This window comes from Adiantum capillus-veneris, chromosome 16 (genome assembly GCF_014529385.1).
Source record: "Adiantum capillus-veneris isolate H3 chromosome 16, ASM1452938v2, whole genome shotgun sequence".
Lineage (NCBI taxonomy): Eukaryota > Viridiplantae > Streptophyta > Polypodiopsida > Polypodiales > Pteridaceae > Adiantum > Adiantum capillus-veneris.
This window is the reverse complement of record NC_140946.1, coordinates 87881566-87901236: the sequence shown is the minus strand read 5'-3', so window position 1 is coordinate 87901236 and position 19671 is coordinate 87881566. Positions and strand designations below refer to the sequence as shown.

At 46.0% G+C, this 19671-nt stretch overlaps 1 protein-coding gene across 1 annotated transcript in view; it reads left to right on the top strand.

Annotated features, from left to right (window-relative positions):
* LOC147439405 (glycolate oxidase 1-like) overlaps nt 1-19671 on the top strand; it is a 100434-nt gene that overhangs the window by 39952 nt on the left and 40811 nt on the right. Inside the window, exon 8 of the mRNA XM_086485258.1 lies at nt 17330-17399. Within this exon, the coding sequence (XP_086341384.1) occupies nt 17330-17399 (70 nt within the window). The remainder of the gene's footprint in view (nt 1-17329; nt 17400-19671) is intronic.

The following is a 19671-nucleotide window of genomic DNA, read 5'->3' as shown; positions in this document are numbered from 1 at the left end:
AGACGATGTGTCCCAAAAATTGTATCTCCGGCAAGAAAAATTCACTCTTTTTGGCATTGATAACTAACTTGTGATCGTGCAATGCCTGAAAGACATGTAGTAGATGGTGTCTATGTTCCGCTTAATCCTTGGAGAAGACTATAATGTCATCAAAGAAAGTGCCGACAAATGATCTATACTCTTTGAAAATCCTATCCATCATTCGGTTGAAAGTCGCTGGACCATTGGTAAGGCAAAAAGGCATCACCAAAAATTCATTTAAACCAAAGCTCGTTCGAAAGGCTGTCTTGTAGACATCTCTCGGCGCGATTCGGATTTGGTGATATCCGCTTTTCAAATCAATCCTGTTGAAACAAGAGGATCCCTGTAGTTGGTCAAGAATATCATCGATCCTTGGAATCGAAAATATGTTCTTGATGGTGATTTTATTGAGAGCTCTGTAGTCAATGCACATTCTCCAAGATTCGTCTTTCTTTAAAACCAACAACACTGGAGAGTAGTAGGGTGAAGTACTCGGCTGGATAAGACCCTTTTTCAGAACGTCTTTCACTTGATTCATAATATCTTCATTTTGGGCTCGGCTAACATGGTAAGGTGGCCGGTTCGGTGGTGTGCTTCCAGGGATCAGATCAATGGTATGATCCTCAGGTCAAGATGGGGGCAACTCGCCTGGCAAGCCCTCAGAGAAGCAATTGGCATGAGTGTGGAGAAAATCTTGGCGTTTTTTATCAAGTTCAGACATGTTCGTTACGTGTTTATCATTTAACTCTTTTTAGTAGATCGAGTAAACAAAGAGATTGGATTTCATTAATTTGGAAATGGCCGAAGCCGATACAATAGGGACAGACTCACCCTTCAGTTTTACATCAAGTACAATTTTTCGACCCTTTTCATTTGTCAATGTCGCCTTCTTTGCTTGATAATCGACTACGGCGTTGTTCTTGTGGTACCAAGGGACTCCTAGGCGGACGTCACAACCTTCCAAGGGCATTATGTAAAAGTCCTCTTGCCCCAAATACCCCTAACAATGCAACCGAAGTTTGCCATTGACATGTGTAATGGCGATGTCCCGTCCGGGTGCCGCTAGAGCTGCCTCTTCTGGTGTTCCCATCCTATCGGGTGTAATCTCGAGCCGCACCGCCAATTCGGGTGAAATGAAGTTGCCTGGGCTCCTCCATCGAAGAAAATCAGGGCTTCTTGATTTTTCACTTTGCCCCAAGCTTGTCAAAGTTCTGTGCTTTCATCAATCAGGCTTGGGTCAGTATCCATGCAATCTGGAACCGAACCTGTTTTCGTCTTGCCTTTTCTGCCACGTTCCTCTACTGCTCTCGAACTCTCTGGCCTGTCTTCATTTTGTTCTTGATGTGCCTTTTTGGGGCACTTTGCGGAGACGTGCCCATGTTCCCCGCAACCAAAACACTTCCCTTCTTTGATGTAATGGGCCCTCTTTTGTAGAGTGAGCCGGGGTCGTGTATCCTTATCTTTCTTTTCTTAGGAGCTCTCTCTCTTTCTACTTTCATTGTTAGAGGTCTGTTGGGTTCTCTGAGTCAAGATCTCATCAGTGGGCTGAGTCAAATTTCTCGAATGTATCGCAAAACCCCGTTTCGCATGACCCATCAATTCTTGAATAGAATTCGACTTTTATTCCAGGCAGTAGTCTCAGATCTCTGTAGGGAGTCCGCAGCAAAACCGCTCAATCTGTTCCTTAAAAGAGACCTTCTTAAATGAAGAGGTTGGTAGAAAAGATGTCACGTGCACATCTAACCCTATGGCAGGGGGACAAGCTACTTCATGACAAGGGTTTAGTTAGCTTAGGAAGTGTTCTGGCACCTTTGTGAGCCTGTTCGCAGACCGTGCATGTCTAGACACTTAGAGTAGTTGCATTTCCTCTGGTTGCACGCAACATGATCATCAGAATTACAGTCAGTAGCCATCATGAGCATTTTACAGTGCATAGAACCCATTTTCCCTATTTTAGCCATTTTTCACTTATTATTAATAAGTGACTTTGTTGGGAAACTGGGTAGGGAAATTTGGCTAAGTTAATATATAAGAAAAGCTAGCGCTAGCACTTTCTGGCAGAAGAGGCAGCAGATAGCATCTGGCAGTGCACCTTCTCAGCAAGACCGGCAAGGGAACCTAGCGTTTTCAGCCACAAGGACCAGCCAACGTTTTTCAGTTGCAGATCAGCATTGGCGTTCATCTACAGTAGATCAGCCCTGGCGTTTTCCACAACATCAGATCACCTAGCGTTTGCAGACTCCCAGATCAGCCTGGCGTTTTTGCAACATGCAGATTATCCTAGCGTTTTGCAGATTCTCGGCGACAAGCACATCCATTGCATCAGCGTTTTCAGTTTTCAGCAGTTAGACTCCGTTCCGCAGCCCCAAACCTCGCAGATCTCACCTTCCCGCAATAGATCCTCGCCACACGGTCAGATCAGCCATAGTTTGCAGATTCAGCCTGCTATTCGCAGATTTCAGCATCTGCGTTTTCAGCGCGTCGTCGTCATCGTCGTCGTCACCGACATAGAGTCAGAATTCAGTAGATACAAGATTTGCAGATTCCAGCCCTTTGCATTTTCAGATTTCAGCCCGTCTCGTCGTCGTCCTCATCGTGGTCGACATCGTCGGCAAGACCATTGCATTTAGGCTGTTGTAGAGATTTGTGCAATCAATAGCAAAGACTTCCCTCGCCATCAAGAAAGGGGCCCTTGGAGGAGGGTTTGACAACATTCTGGTGTTGTATTCTTCTCTCTCTATCTCTCAGTCTCAACACCTTCATTCACAGTGTTTACCACTTTGTTTGTGATCATTTGTACTCTCTCACTAAAGGAACGGAAGGCTCTCCCTTCCATAAGTAATAGGAAACCTTGAGCACAGTTCGGAGCACTCATCTTGAGCAAAGTTCAACATTCACTTCTGTTGCACCTTACAAAAGAGTTCCAAAATCTTTCGCAATAAGCATCCAAAGAATCTCCCTCGGTCATTCGAAGTTGATTCCAAGCGGTTCGTATATCTTATTTGTACTCCCGAGTCAGCCAAGAAGAAATAAAGAGCCTTTTGAATTTCAACCACTTAACTGGAGCTTCCTTTCTCAGAAAAAGAGTGGACCACCATGTTTGAGCATTTTCTTTGAAGAAAGATGTAGCCCTCCTAATCTTGGAGTGCTCTAAGTAGTGCGCTCCAGAGAAGGCTATGTCAAACTGTTGAATGAAGGCCAAAGCCCTCGGAGCATCTCGGAACCCAGAAAAGGATTCAAATTTAATGGACTGTCCACCTTCTTTGAATTCTTTTACTTTCTTGCTTTTGTCTTCGAGGAAGTCATATTGGTTGGCTCTGTAAAAATGCTTCTTCTTTGCATAAAACATATGGTCATCGGAGTGCGAACTGTCAGAGGACGACTGCTCTGTAGAACTGTCAGAAACTGGGCGAAATCTGGGTTTCTTTGCCTTTTTCTTGCCCTTTCCGAAGCTTTGCTTTTTGCTTCGCTTTTTGCCTTTTTTGTCCTCCTCGCTCGAATCAGGAGAGCTAGAAGAACTGTAAGAAGAAGAAGAAGAAGAAGAAGAAGAACTGGGTAGTCCTTCAAATCGTACATGCTTCTTCTGCTTTCTTGCAGATGCAAAAGAAGATTGACGGCCCAAATAACCAGGGTAGTCAGTCCCCTTTTTGTGCTTTTTCTTTTGCTTTTTGGATTGGTTGTTCGCGTCCAAAAGCCGAGTGATTTGTGTCTGAACCACCTCCTATAATTCTTGCTCTGTAAACATCCTCTCCCGTTGGTATCTCTCCCTCTCTCTCTGCTGTGTCGGCAACTCGTAGGTGCATCAAAAACCTCTCTCTCTCTCTCTATACACACACCCACCTACACTCACACAAACACACACCCATAACCTCACTCTCGAGACCCTCTCAACCCATCAACCACTCTCTCTCCTCACTCACGCTCTCCGCTCTCTCCCTCATTCTCTGTAGTCGGCCAAGTAGCATGTAAAAAGAAATATAAATAAAATAATATCCCTCTTATACTCCCGTTCCCACACACACACACACATACAAACACACACTCACTTACACACACACACACACTCATCTCTTGCTCTCTCACTATTTCTCTCTCCCCCTCATTTCGATGAATGGCATCCCTCTCTCTCTCTTACCATACACAAACACATACAACCACAAGGAGGTTTCTTGATTGCCGATTTGATGGGTGGTTCTGTGGCTTTCTGCCATTGGGTGCGCACTTTTGCGATGGATTGCTGAGACAAAAATTTTTCAAAGTGCGGATGCTTTGCAAATTTAATCATCTGCTTTTTGCACTCCTCAACCTGCTGTCGACGTTCCATCTCTTGAAGTCCGTACTGAGTAGGCTGACTCTTCCTCTGTTAAATCATCAAAATCTTCTTCGTGATCTCCTCCCGCATTAGAAAATGCAGAAGAAGTCGACTGATTCTTGTTGGAATCCATAAGTGTCGCGAGAAAAGGATCGGATTTCCCGGTAGAAGAGAAATCGGCCCCGCTTTGATACCACTGTAACAAACTTCGACACCCTATGTCAAGATTCTACCACGACACAACAGAGATTTACTTTAAAACAATTCACAAAAGACGGCCCGACGTGGTTCCGCGCCAAGAGGTATTGTCTTCAAAGACTGGCGCCTCTTTCGGTATTTCTTTTTATATTAATCTGTGTGTGAAGTACAAGGAAGTCCCTGGGAGCTCACACTTAGACTCTGCGTCCAGATGCTTTGAGTAATGAGGCCCAAAAGACCTTTTTATTGTTACAAGGGTTGCCCAAAAAGCAGAGCCCCAAAATCTCAACTCAAAAGCTTACTGCCCCAAAAGCATTCACTGAAAAACTTAAAAGCAATCTTCTCCAAAAGCAGCCAGTGCTAATTCAGCCAAAAGCAGCAGCGCAATTTTCGAAAATCCGTACACTGCCATGTCAGCACGTCAACGTGTTTTCCAGCAGAATTTTGGCTGGCCTGTTGCCATGTCAGCGTGTTGGTGCATTTCACGGGGAGTCCGGGGGCCTGCCACATCACCAGTTTGTGACATACCCCCCTCTTGAAAGAATGGTAAGCGCCCTCGATTACGCCTGCAAAACAGACAGAGGCCATAAACTATCTTAGTAGACACTAATCGCTAGTACTGACACACTAGACACAACACATCTAGCACTTGTACAAATCAACAGTCACATCACCGAACATCACAAGACAAATCACATGGAAATCCATTCCAAATCTCAGACCATGATTAATCGGCAACGTATTTAGTAATCGCATCTAGTTCGTGCACTCAAAGAAGTCAAGTACAAATCAATCATTTTCATTTTTGGGAATTCCAGATCATAAAGTCACACAGCAGAATACTGTCAGCCCATCAATATCCCTGAAACCCAAAAGGGGACATCAGTGACTCTATTCCAAAATCGGGGTAATCCGTTGACAAAGGAGCGGAGTGTCTCCCCTCTTGTGCAAACCCACTGCACTAGATTCACCCATGCTGAAATCGGGGTTCTATCGGAGTAGACTATGCTAAACTGAATGCTTCAAGGTAAAGTTCCAAAATCTGAGGAGTATCTGCTAGGTCCTCACGTCCAGATGCTCTGAGTAATGAGGCCCAAAAGACCTTTTTATTGCTACAAGGGTTGCCCAAAAAGCAGAGCCCCAAAATCTCAACTCAAACTCTGCTGCTGCTGCTGCCGCGAACCCTAACCCTAACGCGAACCCTAACCCTAATCTGCCCCTACGTCCTTCGCTGCGCACTGCTGAGGCTGCCGCCCTCGCGCTTGTTGCACCTGCACCTCTGTGCGTTGCCCTGCCACTGCTGTTGCTGTCTCACCTGCACGTCCCCCCTGCTGTTGCACCTGCGCCCCCCCCTGCTGCTGCACCTGTGCACTCTCTTGCTGCTGCACCTCTGCCCTACAATTTGTAGTGCTGCCTATTATTGCGCTGTTGCTGTTGCACCTGCACGCCACCCTCCTGCCACCCTCCTGCGCCAACAAACCCCCAACCCCCCAAGCTTGAGAAAGAGGTCGAAGGCTTGACCAAGGAGAAGGAAGCATGGAAGAAGAAGGAGAAGTGGGAGGAGAAGAGAGAGAAGGAGAAAGAAGAATGGAAGAAAGAAAAGGAAGAGCTTAAGGAGCAAATCGACCTCCTTTGTGCTTCTATCGCATCCCTCACCCCCGAAGAAGCATGGAAAAAGGAGAGATCAAAGCGGAAGCCAAGGAATCCCTCAAAGAGGAGAGATCAAAGCAGAAGCCAAGGAAGCCCTCAAAGAGGAGATCACCAAAGGTCTCATGGCAAGCATTGACGACAAATTGGAGGCTACCAAGGAAGGATGGGTTGAAGTAGTCAAGAAGAGCATAAAAAAGGAGGCGAAAACGGAAGCCCAAATAGATGAAGCTCTCATCATACACACAACCATTGAGGAAGAGAAGATGCGTCAAGCCTGCCGCCTCAACGCACGAGTGACTAGCATCAAAGAAGAGGAGGGGTCCACACCCGAGAGCGATGGGAAAGCCCTATGTATGAAGCTTGGGTACAAAGAAGACGAGGAGCCACCCTTCTCCAAAGATTGGAGAGCCGGCAAAGATCCCCAATTCACCTCCGAGGAGTAGAACATTCTTCATCCGAAAGCGGGTCATCCTGAGAGCGCTCGAGGGGCCCCCTATCTACCTTGACGACAACCTCACCAAGATGCAATAGGACCACCGCCGAGCATGCATGCCTAGAGTCAAGAAAGCTCGCAAAGAAGGGATGAAGGCGGTATACGGAGATGGTAGGGTTATCATTGATGGCAAGACCACCACATAGGGACGTGGAGCCTATGGGACACATGAAGAGATCCACCTCGCGGTTTGGAACTACAACGGGGATCTATGGACACACCCAGAGAGACTTGAGGAGGTGATGAGAGGACGAGACATCATTTTTTTGACAGAGACACATGAGAGTTGAGCGGAGTCTACCAAAGATTCAGGGCTTTCAGTGGGAGTCCTCGCATCGAGAGAGCACTCGCCAACACACCACACGAGGGTCAGGACGGGTGGCTATACTCTTCAGATAGGGATTCCGGAGCAGGATACAGATTGTTGCACAAGACCCACATGCCCGTTACCTCTGGATTCGTTTGAGCTATCCCAGGCCAGGACTATGTACATCGCCCTCTGCTACTTCGCTCCCTCAGGCTCCAGATTTGCTACCACTGAGATAGTAGGGGAGAGGGAGGAGAGACCATCCCCATACACATGCTTGTCAGATGAGATTATGGAGTACTCTACACTAGGGGAAGTCTTCCTTATGGGAGACTTTAACTCCAGGACAAGTAGGAATCAGTGTGAGACATACGACACAGAGGACCCGGTGGCACTATTTGCTATACAAGAGGAGGCCACCGTGAGAGAGTTAGCAAACACAGCTCGCCTTACAAAGTACGGCCATCATTTGCTTAGATTAGGCTCCCAGTATTGCCTCGTTATATATAACGGGATGGCACAATGGCCTACTTCAGGAGGACTAACATGCATACCACATGGAGTTGCAGTCCGCCGGGGGGGGGGGGGGGGAAGCAACGTGATCATGGGACCCAGAGAGGCGACCCACCTACTTAGCTCTTTCACCAACCCACCCATACTGATTGGAACCGACCACACCTATCTGGCACTCTCCTTCACTGGCGACACCACACCCCACACACCCATGACACACTCCACACACCATGATCCATTTCACACAGGAGCTAGTCCCCCTTATACTCGGCAAAGGTCGAGAAGGGACTCCTCTTGCTCCACCCCTCTACACCACTACCTATGCTTGCCTCTCACATCACATTTGTTATTCAGACATCAGCCATCAGCTCTTTCCCACACACCACCCATACAGGCCACACTCCTCCCCTGGGGACCATGCCACAGAACGTACGATGATGAGTGCAGAGATTTCTACCGTCGGCTGCGTGCACAACGAACTCTTGGAGAGACCACTAATCGAGAGGCCAGACGCTAGATGAAGATACTCACATGCCGAAAGCGGCGAGCTTTCGAGGAGGCACAGGAGCTAGAGCTATATCATCTGTTCATGAGTATGGGCACTGCCATAGCGTGGCGCACCCTCTAGGAGCCACGACCGACTACCCCCATTGAGGATCCACAGGTACTGCACGACTACGCAGAGAAACTCTATGAGGTGTCAAACCAGCCTCCGATTCCACAACCTCCTGGGCCTCGACCCACGAGCTCCTCCTTCACAACGGAGATGGTCAAGAAGGCCATCCACTGACTACAGCACCGTCGATCATCAGACCATACAGGTCTACAGAGTGAGCACCTCATTTATGCAGCCGCCACGATAGCCCTGTTGATTGCACATGCATTTAACCGGGCTATAGGGGAGGGCTTCCCAGAGGAGTGGACCAGGCACACCATTGTGCCGATCCACAAGATTGGAGACACTTTGGACCCAAGGAATTACAGGACTATCATGATCGGCCATACAATGGCCAAGCTATATGGGGCAGCCTCAAATTTTTATGGGGAGGCTGAGGATATACGGGCTCCTGGCTAGGCAGGGTTCAAGCGGACCTTCTCTACTATCGACCACACCTTCGTTCTGCATTGCCTCATTGATGGGGCAAAGGTGCGGAAGAAGAGGCTTTATTGTTGCCTTTTGGATTTCCGCAAAGCGTTTGACATCGTCCCACCAGAGAGGCTCTTTCGACGACTCCAGAGTTTGGGGATACCTTCGGAGATGATATGGGCCATCTACGCTCTCTATGAGAGTAACTGAGAGAGTTCGCTGCCCAAGCGGTATGTCAGAGTCTATTGCTAGCACTATTGGTGTTAAGCAAGGATGCCCCCTCTCCCCAACCCTCTTCGGACTCTACATCGACGAGATCTTCGACTGCATCCTGTTGGGTTAAAGGCCTATATAACCCCTTTTTGTACATTTTTATACTTTGTCCAGGTTCATATTGAACCTAATATGAACCTGGACACATTTTTTAAAGGTCACTTATAATAAAAGTGGGAAAACCCAAAACTCAATTATTGAGTTTTCCCCAAAAACGTGAGCCCTCTCTCTCTCCCTCATCGTTCTGCTAGCGCTTCCTCTCCTGCTGGCTTTCGCCACCCCTCTCTGCACACACACTGCACTTCCTCGCGTGCTCTCACTTGCACACACCGCCGCGCGCTCAACAACTGGTATCAGAGCCAGATTAGGGTTTCAGAAGCTTTGCGCAGGTGGCTGGACAGCAGGCAAAAGGCTTCTCTCGCGTCAAATTTCTGCTTTCATCGCGAAGCCCCTTGCTTCTGGTGTCACCTAGGGTGAATAGGGTTCCCAAAACAGCCTAAAACAGGCTGAAATTAGGTCAAAAAAGGTAAAAACCAGAAAATTACAGGTCAAAACAGCAAAACACATGTGTTCTAAATCGATTCCCGTGAATGTCCCTTGCTTTTCCCACTCAAAATAGGTCCATTTGATGCAAATTGATGCGCCAAAATAGTAAATTTGCAGAAAATTCAGAATTGGACTGTTTTTATGTACACAAATTGACGTTTATGTATGCTTTTTGTCGGTTTATGCAAGTACGCATTGGGGATACTTGTTAATTGCTGAAATTTTCAGCACATTGTATGCAACATGCGGTACATTGTGATCACTGGAAATTTTCAGATTTTGTGTAGACACTTTCTGCTTCATTTTTATCCGTGCAAACGGCCTCTACTTCCTCGTCGTCTGATGCCAAGAGCTTGATGGAAATCAAGCGATTTGACGGTACAGGTTTCGACCTATGGCAGGACAGGATGCAGGGGATTTTGTTCCTCAAGGATTGTGAGGACGCCTTTTTGGCTGTAAAGCCTGAGGATATGCCGGATGAGGATTGGGCCGAGCTCAACAAGAGGGCAAAGGCCTATATCAAAATGGCTGTGACCGATGACATTCTGGTGGACATAAAGGGCTTGGACACTGCACATGCAATTTGGCATAAGTTGAAGGCCACTTATGAGAATGCCACCCCTGTGAATCAGGTGCATTTGATGCGCAAACTGGTGAACATGATGCTTGACGAAGCCAAGTCGGCTTCTGAGCACTTAAGTGCTTTCATCAGTGTTATGAGTCAGCTACAGGATACTGGGCTTCAACCTTTTGATGACAAGTTGAAAGCCATATTTTTGTTGATGACTTTGTCAAACTCTTGGGAAACGCTTGTGGTTTTTTTGAGTAATAGCCCCAACCTCACATATGATGGAGTGCGAGGCTCCATCTTAAATGAGGAAATTAGACGCAAGTCTAGTGGTGGGGAAGGTGGCAGTTCTGCTTACAATGCGAGAGGCAGAAGTCAGAAGCAAAATATAGGTACCAAGACTCAAAACAGGAGCAAAAGCAAGTCTAGGGATAAGGATGTGACTTGTTACCAGTGTGGCAGAAAAGGCCATAAGAAGCCAGATTGCAGGTATTTCAAGAAAGAGCAGGAAAGAAAGAAGGAATCACAGGAGAAGAAGAAGACAGAGGATAAGAAAGGGGAAAAATCAGCAGGTACCTCCTCCAAGGATTCGGAGACTATCAATGTATCCTCTAGTGTGGTTATCACAGAGTTATCCGACAGTGAGGAGATCTTGGTTGCAGCTTCATGCCCCTCAGATTTTGTTGTAGCAAATGCAGAAGACATGCTTATCTCATGTAGAGATGTCATTGATGCATTGCTAAGTGCAAATGATGGCCTTACACAGTCTTGGATAGTAGACTCGGGTGCCTCATTTCATGTGACTCCATCTATGGAGTGTTTTGCTACTTATCATGCAGGCAAGTATGGCAAGCTTTACCGTGGGGATAACCATGCTTGTGACATTGAAGGAATGGGCACTGTGCGCTTGGCATTAAACAATGGCCAAGAGTTTATGCTTAAAGATGTAAGGTATGTACCAGGCATCAAGAAGAGTCTATTGTCTGTTGGCCAGATGGATGCACAGGGTTATACAACCATTTTTGCTGGGGGTTCATGGAAGTTGCTTAAGGGATCAATGCTCATTGTCAAGGGATGCAAGAGTGGTACATTGTACTATTTACATGGCAAAGCTTTGCCTGGCAAGTTTCTTGCAGTGGCCGAAGTTGCTTCTCATTTGGAGTTGTGGCACAAAAGACTTGGCCATATGAGCCAGAAGGGACTTGATGTGCTCTCCTCTTTGAAGAGGGTTGATGTAAAGGGCACCAAGTTAGATTTTTGTAATGACTGTTTGTATGGTAAACAAAAAAAGTCTTCTTATTATTCTGGTGTCTCGCGCAAAGCTAATGCTCTTGATTTAATTCACTCCAATGTATGTTCAATGCCTGTTAAGTCTTTTGGTGGTGCATCATACTTTGTTACATTCATTGATGATTGCACTAGGAAAGGCTGGGCATATTTGTTAAAGAAAAAGAGCGAGACATTTAATGCATTTAGGAGGTTTCATGCTTTTGTGACCACGCAAAAGGGTAGTTAGCTTGAATGTCTGAGATCTGACAATGGGGGGGAGTACACGTCTGCTGAATTTCAACGTTATTGCGAAGAATATGGGATTAAAAGGGAGTTGACAACCCCTTATAATCCATCTTCTAATGGTGTGGCTGAGAGGTATAACCGTACTTTATGTGAGAGAGTGTGTTGCATGTTGTCCACGGCTAATCTCCCTCATGGGTTTTGGGGAGAGGCTTTGAAAACTGCAGTTCATGTATGCAATCGCTCTCCTAACAGTAAGTTGAAAAATGACATTCCAGAGGAGGTTTGGTTTGGCAAACCTGCCTCTTATGATCATTTGAGAGTGTTTGGCTGCCAGGCTTTTGTCCATGTTCGTAATGACTTGAGGACAAAGCTAGATGCCAAGTCCATCCAAGGACTCTTCCTAGGTTATGGGGAAGAGGGTGAAATGGGCTACAGGATATGGTTGCCTCAGTTTAAGAGGGTTGTACGCAACCGAGATGTAGTGTTCAATGAGGCTAAATTGCTGAAAAATGCTACATCTTATGAAATTGACAAGAAATCGATCAAATTTCAGCCTCTCTTGCCACCTATTGATGTTGAAAAAGAGCCTCAGGATGCATTACCGTAAGCTGAAATTGATAATCAGCCGGCTAACCTTGAGCCAGAAGAGGTAGGACATGATTTAGATGCTCCAAATGAGGATGGACAGCCACCTGTCATGGCTGAAAATGATTTTCAGCAGCATGAGCATGTTGAAAATGAGTTGCCTCCTGATGTAGAACCTGTGCCTGAGAATGTAGATCATTGGGTACGCAGGTCTACTCGTGTCAGAAGGTTGATACAGCGCTTTGAGCCCTCTTTGGATCATGTTATGTTGACAGATGAGGGAGAGCCTCTTACGTATAAAGAGGCAAAGACATGTGAGTCAAGCAGTAAGTGGAAGCTTGCAATGCAAGAGGAAATGAAATCCTTGTATGCAAATGATACTTGGGATCTTGTGCCATTGCCTAAAAGGAGAAAGGCTCTTGCTAACAAATGGGTATACAAGATTAAGATATGCACAGAAAGAAGGAATTGATTTTCAAGAAATCTTTCCTCCCGTTGTAAAGCTTACAACTTTACGTGTCCTTTTTGCTCTCGTTGCGGTGCTTGATTTGGAATTGAATCAAATGGATGTAAAGACAACGTTTTTGCACGGTGACATTGAAGAGGACATATACATGAAACAACCTGAAGGTTTTGTAGTTCCTACACGTGAGGAACTTGTATGCAAACTGAAAAGGGCTTTGTATGGTTTGAGACAATCATCACGGCAGTGGTATAAGAAGTTTGACACTTTTATGCTGTCTCAAGGCTTTAAACGCAGCCATGCAGATCATTGTTTGTATACGAAAAGGGATGAACATGGTAGTCCCATCATACTTGTTCTCTATGTTGATGACATGCTGCTTGCCGGGAAACATAAGACTAGTCTTGATGCTCTGAAACGTAAGCTAAATTCAACATTTGCTATGAAGGATTTGGGTGATGCAGAGCATATTTTGGGCATGCGTATTAAAAGAGATAGAAAGCTGAAATTGCTGTTTTTATCTCAAGAAAGGTACATTGCAAAAGTACTTGATAGGTTTAATATGGCTGATGCTAAGCCTCTTGGAGTACCTTTACCTCCATACACTAAGCTTAGCAAAGCAGATTGCCCAAAGGATGAGGTAACATTGAAAGCAATGAAGGGAATCCCTTATGCATCAGCTTGTGGTTCTCTTATGTATGCTATGGTTGCCACTCGTCCCGACATTGCTTATGCAGTGGGAGTTGTTAGTCGATACATTTCGAATCCTGGCAAAGCGCATTGGGAAGCTGTCAAATGCATTCTGAGATATTTGAAAGGTACACAATCAACGTGTATCTGTTATGGCAAAAGTGACTTAAAGTTGCAGGGATATTGTGATGCAGACATGGCAGGTGACATGGATACCAGGAAATCTACCAGTGGATATGTATTTGCCATTGGTGATGGTGCAGTCTCTTGGTGTTCTAGGTTACAGAAAATTGTGGCATTTAAGTACTACTGAGGCTGAATATATTTCAGCCACAGAGGCTTCAAAAGAGGCCATTTGGTTGGGCAGACTTGCAAAAGAACTTGGCATGCGTGCTCATACACCCGTGTTGGGTTGTGATAGCCAGAGTGCTGTCTATTTAGCCAAAAATGCCATGTTTCATGCACGTACCAAACACATAGATGTGCGGTACCACTTCATACGACAGGTATTGGAGGATGGTCTAGTTAGCTTGACTAAGATCCATACACAGGATAACCCTGCAGATGTTCTCACCAAGAGTTTTGCTAAGGCTCAACATGAGCATTGCATATAGCTGGTGGGAGTTGGTTAACTTAAAGGCGTCATTTATGCCTTTAAGTGGGAGGTTGTTGGGTTAAAGGCCTAAATAACCCCTTTTTGTACATTTTTATACTTTGTCCAGGTTGTCCAGGTTCATATTGAACCTGGACACATTTTTTAAAGGTCACTTATAATAAAAGTGGGAAAACCCAAAACTCACTTATTCAGTTTTCTCCAAAAACGTGAGCCCTCCCTCTCTCCCTCATCGTTCTGCTAGCGCTTCCTCTCCTGCTGGCTTTCGCCACCCCTCTTTGCACACACACTGCACTTCCTCGCGTGCTCTTTCACTTGCACACACCGCCGCGCGCTCAACAGATCCTACGAGCGGGAGGGGCAGGAGTGGACCTAGTAGGTACCACAATCCATATTATGCTATATGCTGATGACATTTTATTGATTTCAGAGTCACTAGAGGGCCTATAGAGCCATCTGAGAGCTTTGGATGAGTTTTGCACAGACAGGGGACTCACAGTGAATCTTGGGAAAACCAAGATCATGATCTTCCACACCTCCAAAGCAGTTTGACGAGTAGCCACATTCACAGTAGCAAGAGGACCAGTAGAGGCGGTTACCTCTTACATCTACCTGGGTGTCACATTCACCAACAAACAGGGGCCCTTCTCCATGGCACAAGTCGCCACTGACAGACTCACCATGCTAGAGCGAAGATGCCATCAGGCACACTTTCAGGAGCCCCGCACGAAGGGTTGGCTATTCGACACATCAGTCACTCCAGCCTTGATGTATGCAGCAGCAGTGTGGGCACTCAGATTGACCGATAGCCAATGGGCACCAATTGAGAGACCACAGACTTATATGATCTCTCGTCTTTTTCGAGGCTAGCACAGAGTGCCATCGGACATCATCAGGGCAGAGCTTGCCACAACCCCCCCCCCCCCCCCCCCCCATGGTAGTGGAGGCACTCTTCTAGACTGTCTGCTTCATCCATAGAGTGCGAGAGCTTCCAACTGACAGACTCACATGACGAGCATTTGAGTCAGCTATACAGATATCAGAGATAGGATACAACAGAGCATGGTACACACATATTAAAGCATGGTTCGGAGCACACGACCTTGACCTTGAGAGTTTGCCACCTTTCCAGTACGACCCCGACTCCCCCCAGCTTCAGCTCTCACGTAGTGAGAGAAACATAGTGATCCGACAGGATCTATGGCAGCTCTATATGAGAAAGACTTGGATCACATCCCCCCTCCGGCGGAATTTGTCGTACTACAGAGACCATTTTCTTACCATACTGGAGAATGGGTTCATAAAGCGACCATGCTATATGGACACCTACATGCCACACATCTCACGGGTGGCAATTGGTCAGCTCAGAGTGTCATCACACAGACTAGACATCGAGGTGGGGCGAGCTCATGAAATTCCCATGGAGGAGAGTGTGTAGAGTATGCAAAGAGGAAGTGGAGAGCGAGGAGCATTTTGTTTGCAGATGCAGAGCTTATGCGGATATTAGAGGCCGATACGAGCCCCTATTCAGAGAGCAGCCTACCTTTCGAGATATCATGGACTCTCGAGATCCGAGACAGATGGGGCGCTACTTGCTAGAGATACAGAGGCACAGGGACACACTTCTACATCCACCTACAGAGACCCCGGGGGGGGGGGGGCGGGGGGACAGTCACAACTTACAGATTTCTTTCAGAGAGGTACACCCCTTCCACTCCCAGACCCACTGAGGGGAGTGACCCTTCAGCAGGCTGAGGCAAGCCGGGCCCGACGATGCCCGTGGGCTACCAGAGGCCCGGCCCCACGACTCCACTGTAGACAGATGGAGGATATCCGGACTCGAGCACATCGAGCTACCGAGGAGGGGCGAGCCCAGATGATGGCTCAACCAAAGGCGTTCATCAGGGCCGCCCTTACTCCCGCCGACCTTCCCATGTACTACATTTTACAGCCTCCCATTAGCACAGGATGGAGCTAGCTAGATTGATGCATTTGCATGGTTGTACTACCCTCAGCATATAGACATGCATATATCCCTAGTACTAGTGCTCCACCCATCCCCATAGATTTCATCACCCACCAGATGTCCTTCTCTCTTTTATTTTGTACCAGTCTTAACTATTGTCTTTTCCGATAGATAGAAGACATACACACATGTATACTTGATTTGTCTCATTGGCCGACTTTGGCCTCACATAGACGTTAAAAAGCTCTCTCTCTTTTGCACAAGGGAGGTGGCTGTATGACAGTGGAATACCCATGATATTATTTGGGGGATCTCAACACTATGAGACAGCTTTTGATAAATTTACGATACGTGAGGGCCTGCCTGTATGTGTTTGCTCCATCATTGGGTGAAATATGGATGTCTGGCTTGTATATTGATGGGATTGCTGGTTCGTTGATACAGGGGCTTGGCTAGGAGGCATATCAGTCCCGCTTTTGTCGTATGCAGATGAAAGTGTGTTCCTTGGAGGGCCTATAGGGACATCTTCACTGATTGCACTTATATCCATAGGATAGTTGTCTCTCATTTAACCTTGGAAAAATCAATGTGTTGGTGTTTAGAGCATAGCTAACAAGGAACATATGCTCTTTTCATTGTGGACAGGATGTAGTAGTCTATGCTGATTCACATGTGTGCTATTCATTGGCCCTTCATTCTGATTGAGAGGGTGTGCCCATTTATTTTCAAAGTTATGCTGGCCAACAGAGGACATGGTCTCGAGTGCAATGTTAGGAGCCTTACACGCAGGTTGGTTGTTTATTGAGAATATTGGTAGACACATGCATTGACAGATAGGGAGTCATCTAAACACTTACCTTGCAGACATGGTGTTGAGGAGACAAAGATGGCTTTCTATCGATGCATGGGGTGAAGTACCTAGATACATGTTCTCTCTTTCTGTTTGCTCTTTAATAACTAGTATTTGTGAAGTACGGACCAAATTGATGACTGAACTCAAGTGTAGCTAGATTATTTTCCCAAGCTTTCTTATCTACTGTTATTGGTGTGATGCTTATTTTGACTTGCCTTAACAGAATCCTTCCGTTGCTTGATGCTATATAAAAGTATTGCACATTGATGCACGATGACTTCAAGAACATGGCAGAAAGTGTTGCAGCTATTACCTGACATTTGTAGTCTTATTTTTGATACAGTTTTCTGTTAGGACCTTGATTTGTTTCTGTGTACTGTGATGAGACACAAATGTTACATTTTTTAAAAAAGTCTCGTAAGTTACTTTAATTTTTTGCAGGCTTACGATATCTTCTTTTTTAGTTGCCAAACGTATGGTGTTTTGGACTACGTTGTATTTTTGTAGGTCAAAGAAATGTATATCTTTGGTGATCCTAACTAGACAGCTCCATTTTTGAGAGCATCAGTTTTGTTTTTACTCAATTTGCTGCAGTTTGTACAGTTTTCTTTTGGTCTCCTGAATGTGTGGCATCTCCATACCTTGTTGCTTGATCAGAAGTTATTATTTATTCCAGGACATAAGATGGTTGAAATCAATCACGAACCTGCCAATACTTGTTAAAGGAATTTTGACTGCGGAAGATGGTGAGCATTTTTTTCTCATTTGTTTAAAACACGAACGGCCATGCTTAGCCAACTGTGGCCATAGAAGTCAAATTTTTATTAAGCTGATTCACTGAAATTGGTTGCTCACGGAGTGTGAGGTCCATAAGCTTGAGTATATGAAGATTTGAAAATTTGATAAACACCAATATATTGTCAAGATGTGATGGAGAGCATTTTCCCAATTGTCAAAAATTATATATGCATTCTTATGAAGCGGTGTCTTTTTATCGACGTAAAAGCAGCGCGCTATTTAGGACCATCAATGAAGGGAAGGCGGCGTGATTTTGGTGGGGGTGGGGGGGGTGGGGTGGGGTGGGGATGAAATGAAATGTTATATTGACGTCTTCCAAAAGGGCAAAATGACCTATGAGACCAAAAGGTTACATCTATGTGTGACTCTAGTACAATGTTTGCGGATCATAAAGATAAAAATAAATGAGGGTGCCTAGAGTGGGTAGATATGTAAGCCTAACCTACATCCTCATCATCATTAACATCCTCATCACATAATACATCAGCTCAAAACATATGGGAGGGGCACAATCACATTTTAATGAGGTGCACAATGGAGAAAGTAGACAACGGTGATCATCCCATGAATTCTCTCATGGGTCTCTGCAGTATGGCCTTAGTGTCCTCCATGGTCAGCTCTATTTGGGGGGGCCCGGGGGGGGCGTGCTTGATGTTACTCAACGATGCTCTGTAACCTCCGTTGTAGACCTCGTCTATGATGTGAAGATCCTTGCATCCTTGAGCTTCGCGAGCGGCCAAACTGGGTGGCTCAATCAAGAAGGATGCCCCAATGAGGGTGTGACTGAGTAACCTGTGGTGGGCCATCCCGAGTAGTCCCTTTGTAAAAAGTAGCGATTTGCCTCTTATGGATCCTCTATGTGTAGGTCCTTTGCTAAATTTCTACGCTGGTCTCTCAGTTTTTTTACGCTACAAGCTGAGTTTTTTTATTTTTAAGAATTTTGGCCGCGTTCAAAGTGGCCGGCCATTGATTTTAAAAAGTTTTTAACTTTTGCACTTAAATACGGGTGTTAAATCCCAGTTTTCTAGCCAATCAGGGGCATTATTAACCCGACTGATTTCATATCTCTTCGACTCAATCTGTCGGCTCCCATTGGGTCGTATTTCCACTATGGGCGGCCACCTCAAAAACTATTAAATTATAGCTTTTTTGAGCAAACTGGGGACACCATCTAATTCATGTGCTTGTTTTGAACTATTCTGCATCATATATTCATTATATGTGCAACCTGGTTTATGTGCAGCTCGTCACCTACTTATGTGCAGCTCGTCACCTGCTTTATGTGTAGCTCGTCAGAGAGAGCCCCATCTAATTCATGTGCTTGTTTTGAACTATTCTGCATCATATATCCATCTATGTGCAACCTGCTTTATGTGCAGCTCATCAGAGAGAGCCCACGACCAGCTCGTGTGTGTGTGTGTGTGTGTTTGTGTGTGTGTGTGTGTGTGTGTGTGTGTGAGAGAGAGAGAGAGAGAGAGAGAGAGAGAGAGAGAGAGAGAGAGAGAGAGAGAGAGAGAGAGAGAGAGAGAGAGAGAGAGAGAGAGAGAGAGAGAGAAATGAAATGTTATATTAACGTCTTCAAAAAGGCCAAAGTGACCTATGAGACCAGAAAGTTACAATGTGGTGGATCTGATACGAAGTCAGAGTAACATGATAACAAAATGACAAAATAAAATACTACGGAATCCTAAACTGCTAGGTGTGAACTAAGCAGCTAGCTGGGATAGCTGAATCACAGGAGATCTAGCATTGGTCGTTGGCGGATCTCATCAATCTCCTCCATGGTTAGTAGTCTGACCGGGTGTTGTGCATGCCTGGCTAGAGTGCTCCGAATCTTCTGACGTAGCCTCCATCGATGTTGTGTAGTCCTCCGTAGTCGTGGGCGCCTGGATTTCCCCAGTTCAGTCGCTCGGTCGATCAGTGTGCCTTTGGTGTGAGACGAGGGGGAGCTTTGCTGTGGGAGTGGCTCTTGCGGCTGTCCCGTGTCTGTTCTGAAGAAGTCTGTGATCCGTCTTTGAGACTGGCTAGCCTCGCCACTCATCAGGTTGTCTCTGTGTCTGCGCAGCTCGAGCAAGAACAAACCCAAGCATCTCTAATCCTCGTATCCCATGACTCTTGAGAGTGGTCCAAAGTCCTCTTTGAACCAGCAATGGAAGCGGCCTCGTATCTCGTAGTAGACGGGGCAGCGGCATGTATAATGCAACTCTGTCTCAGGCTCCA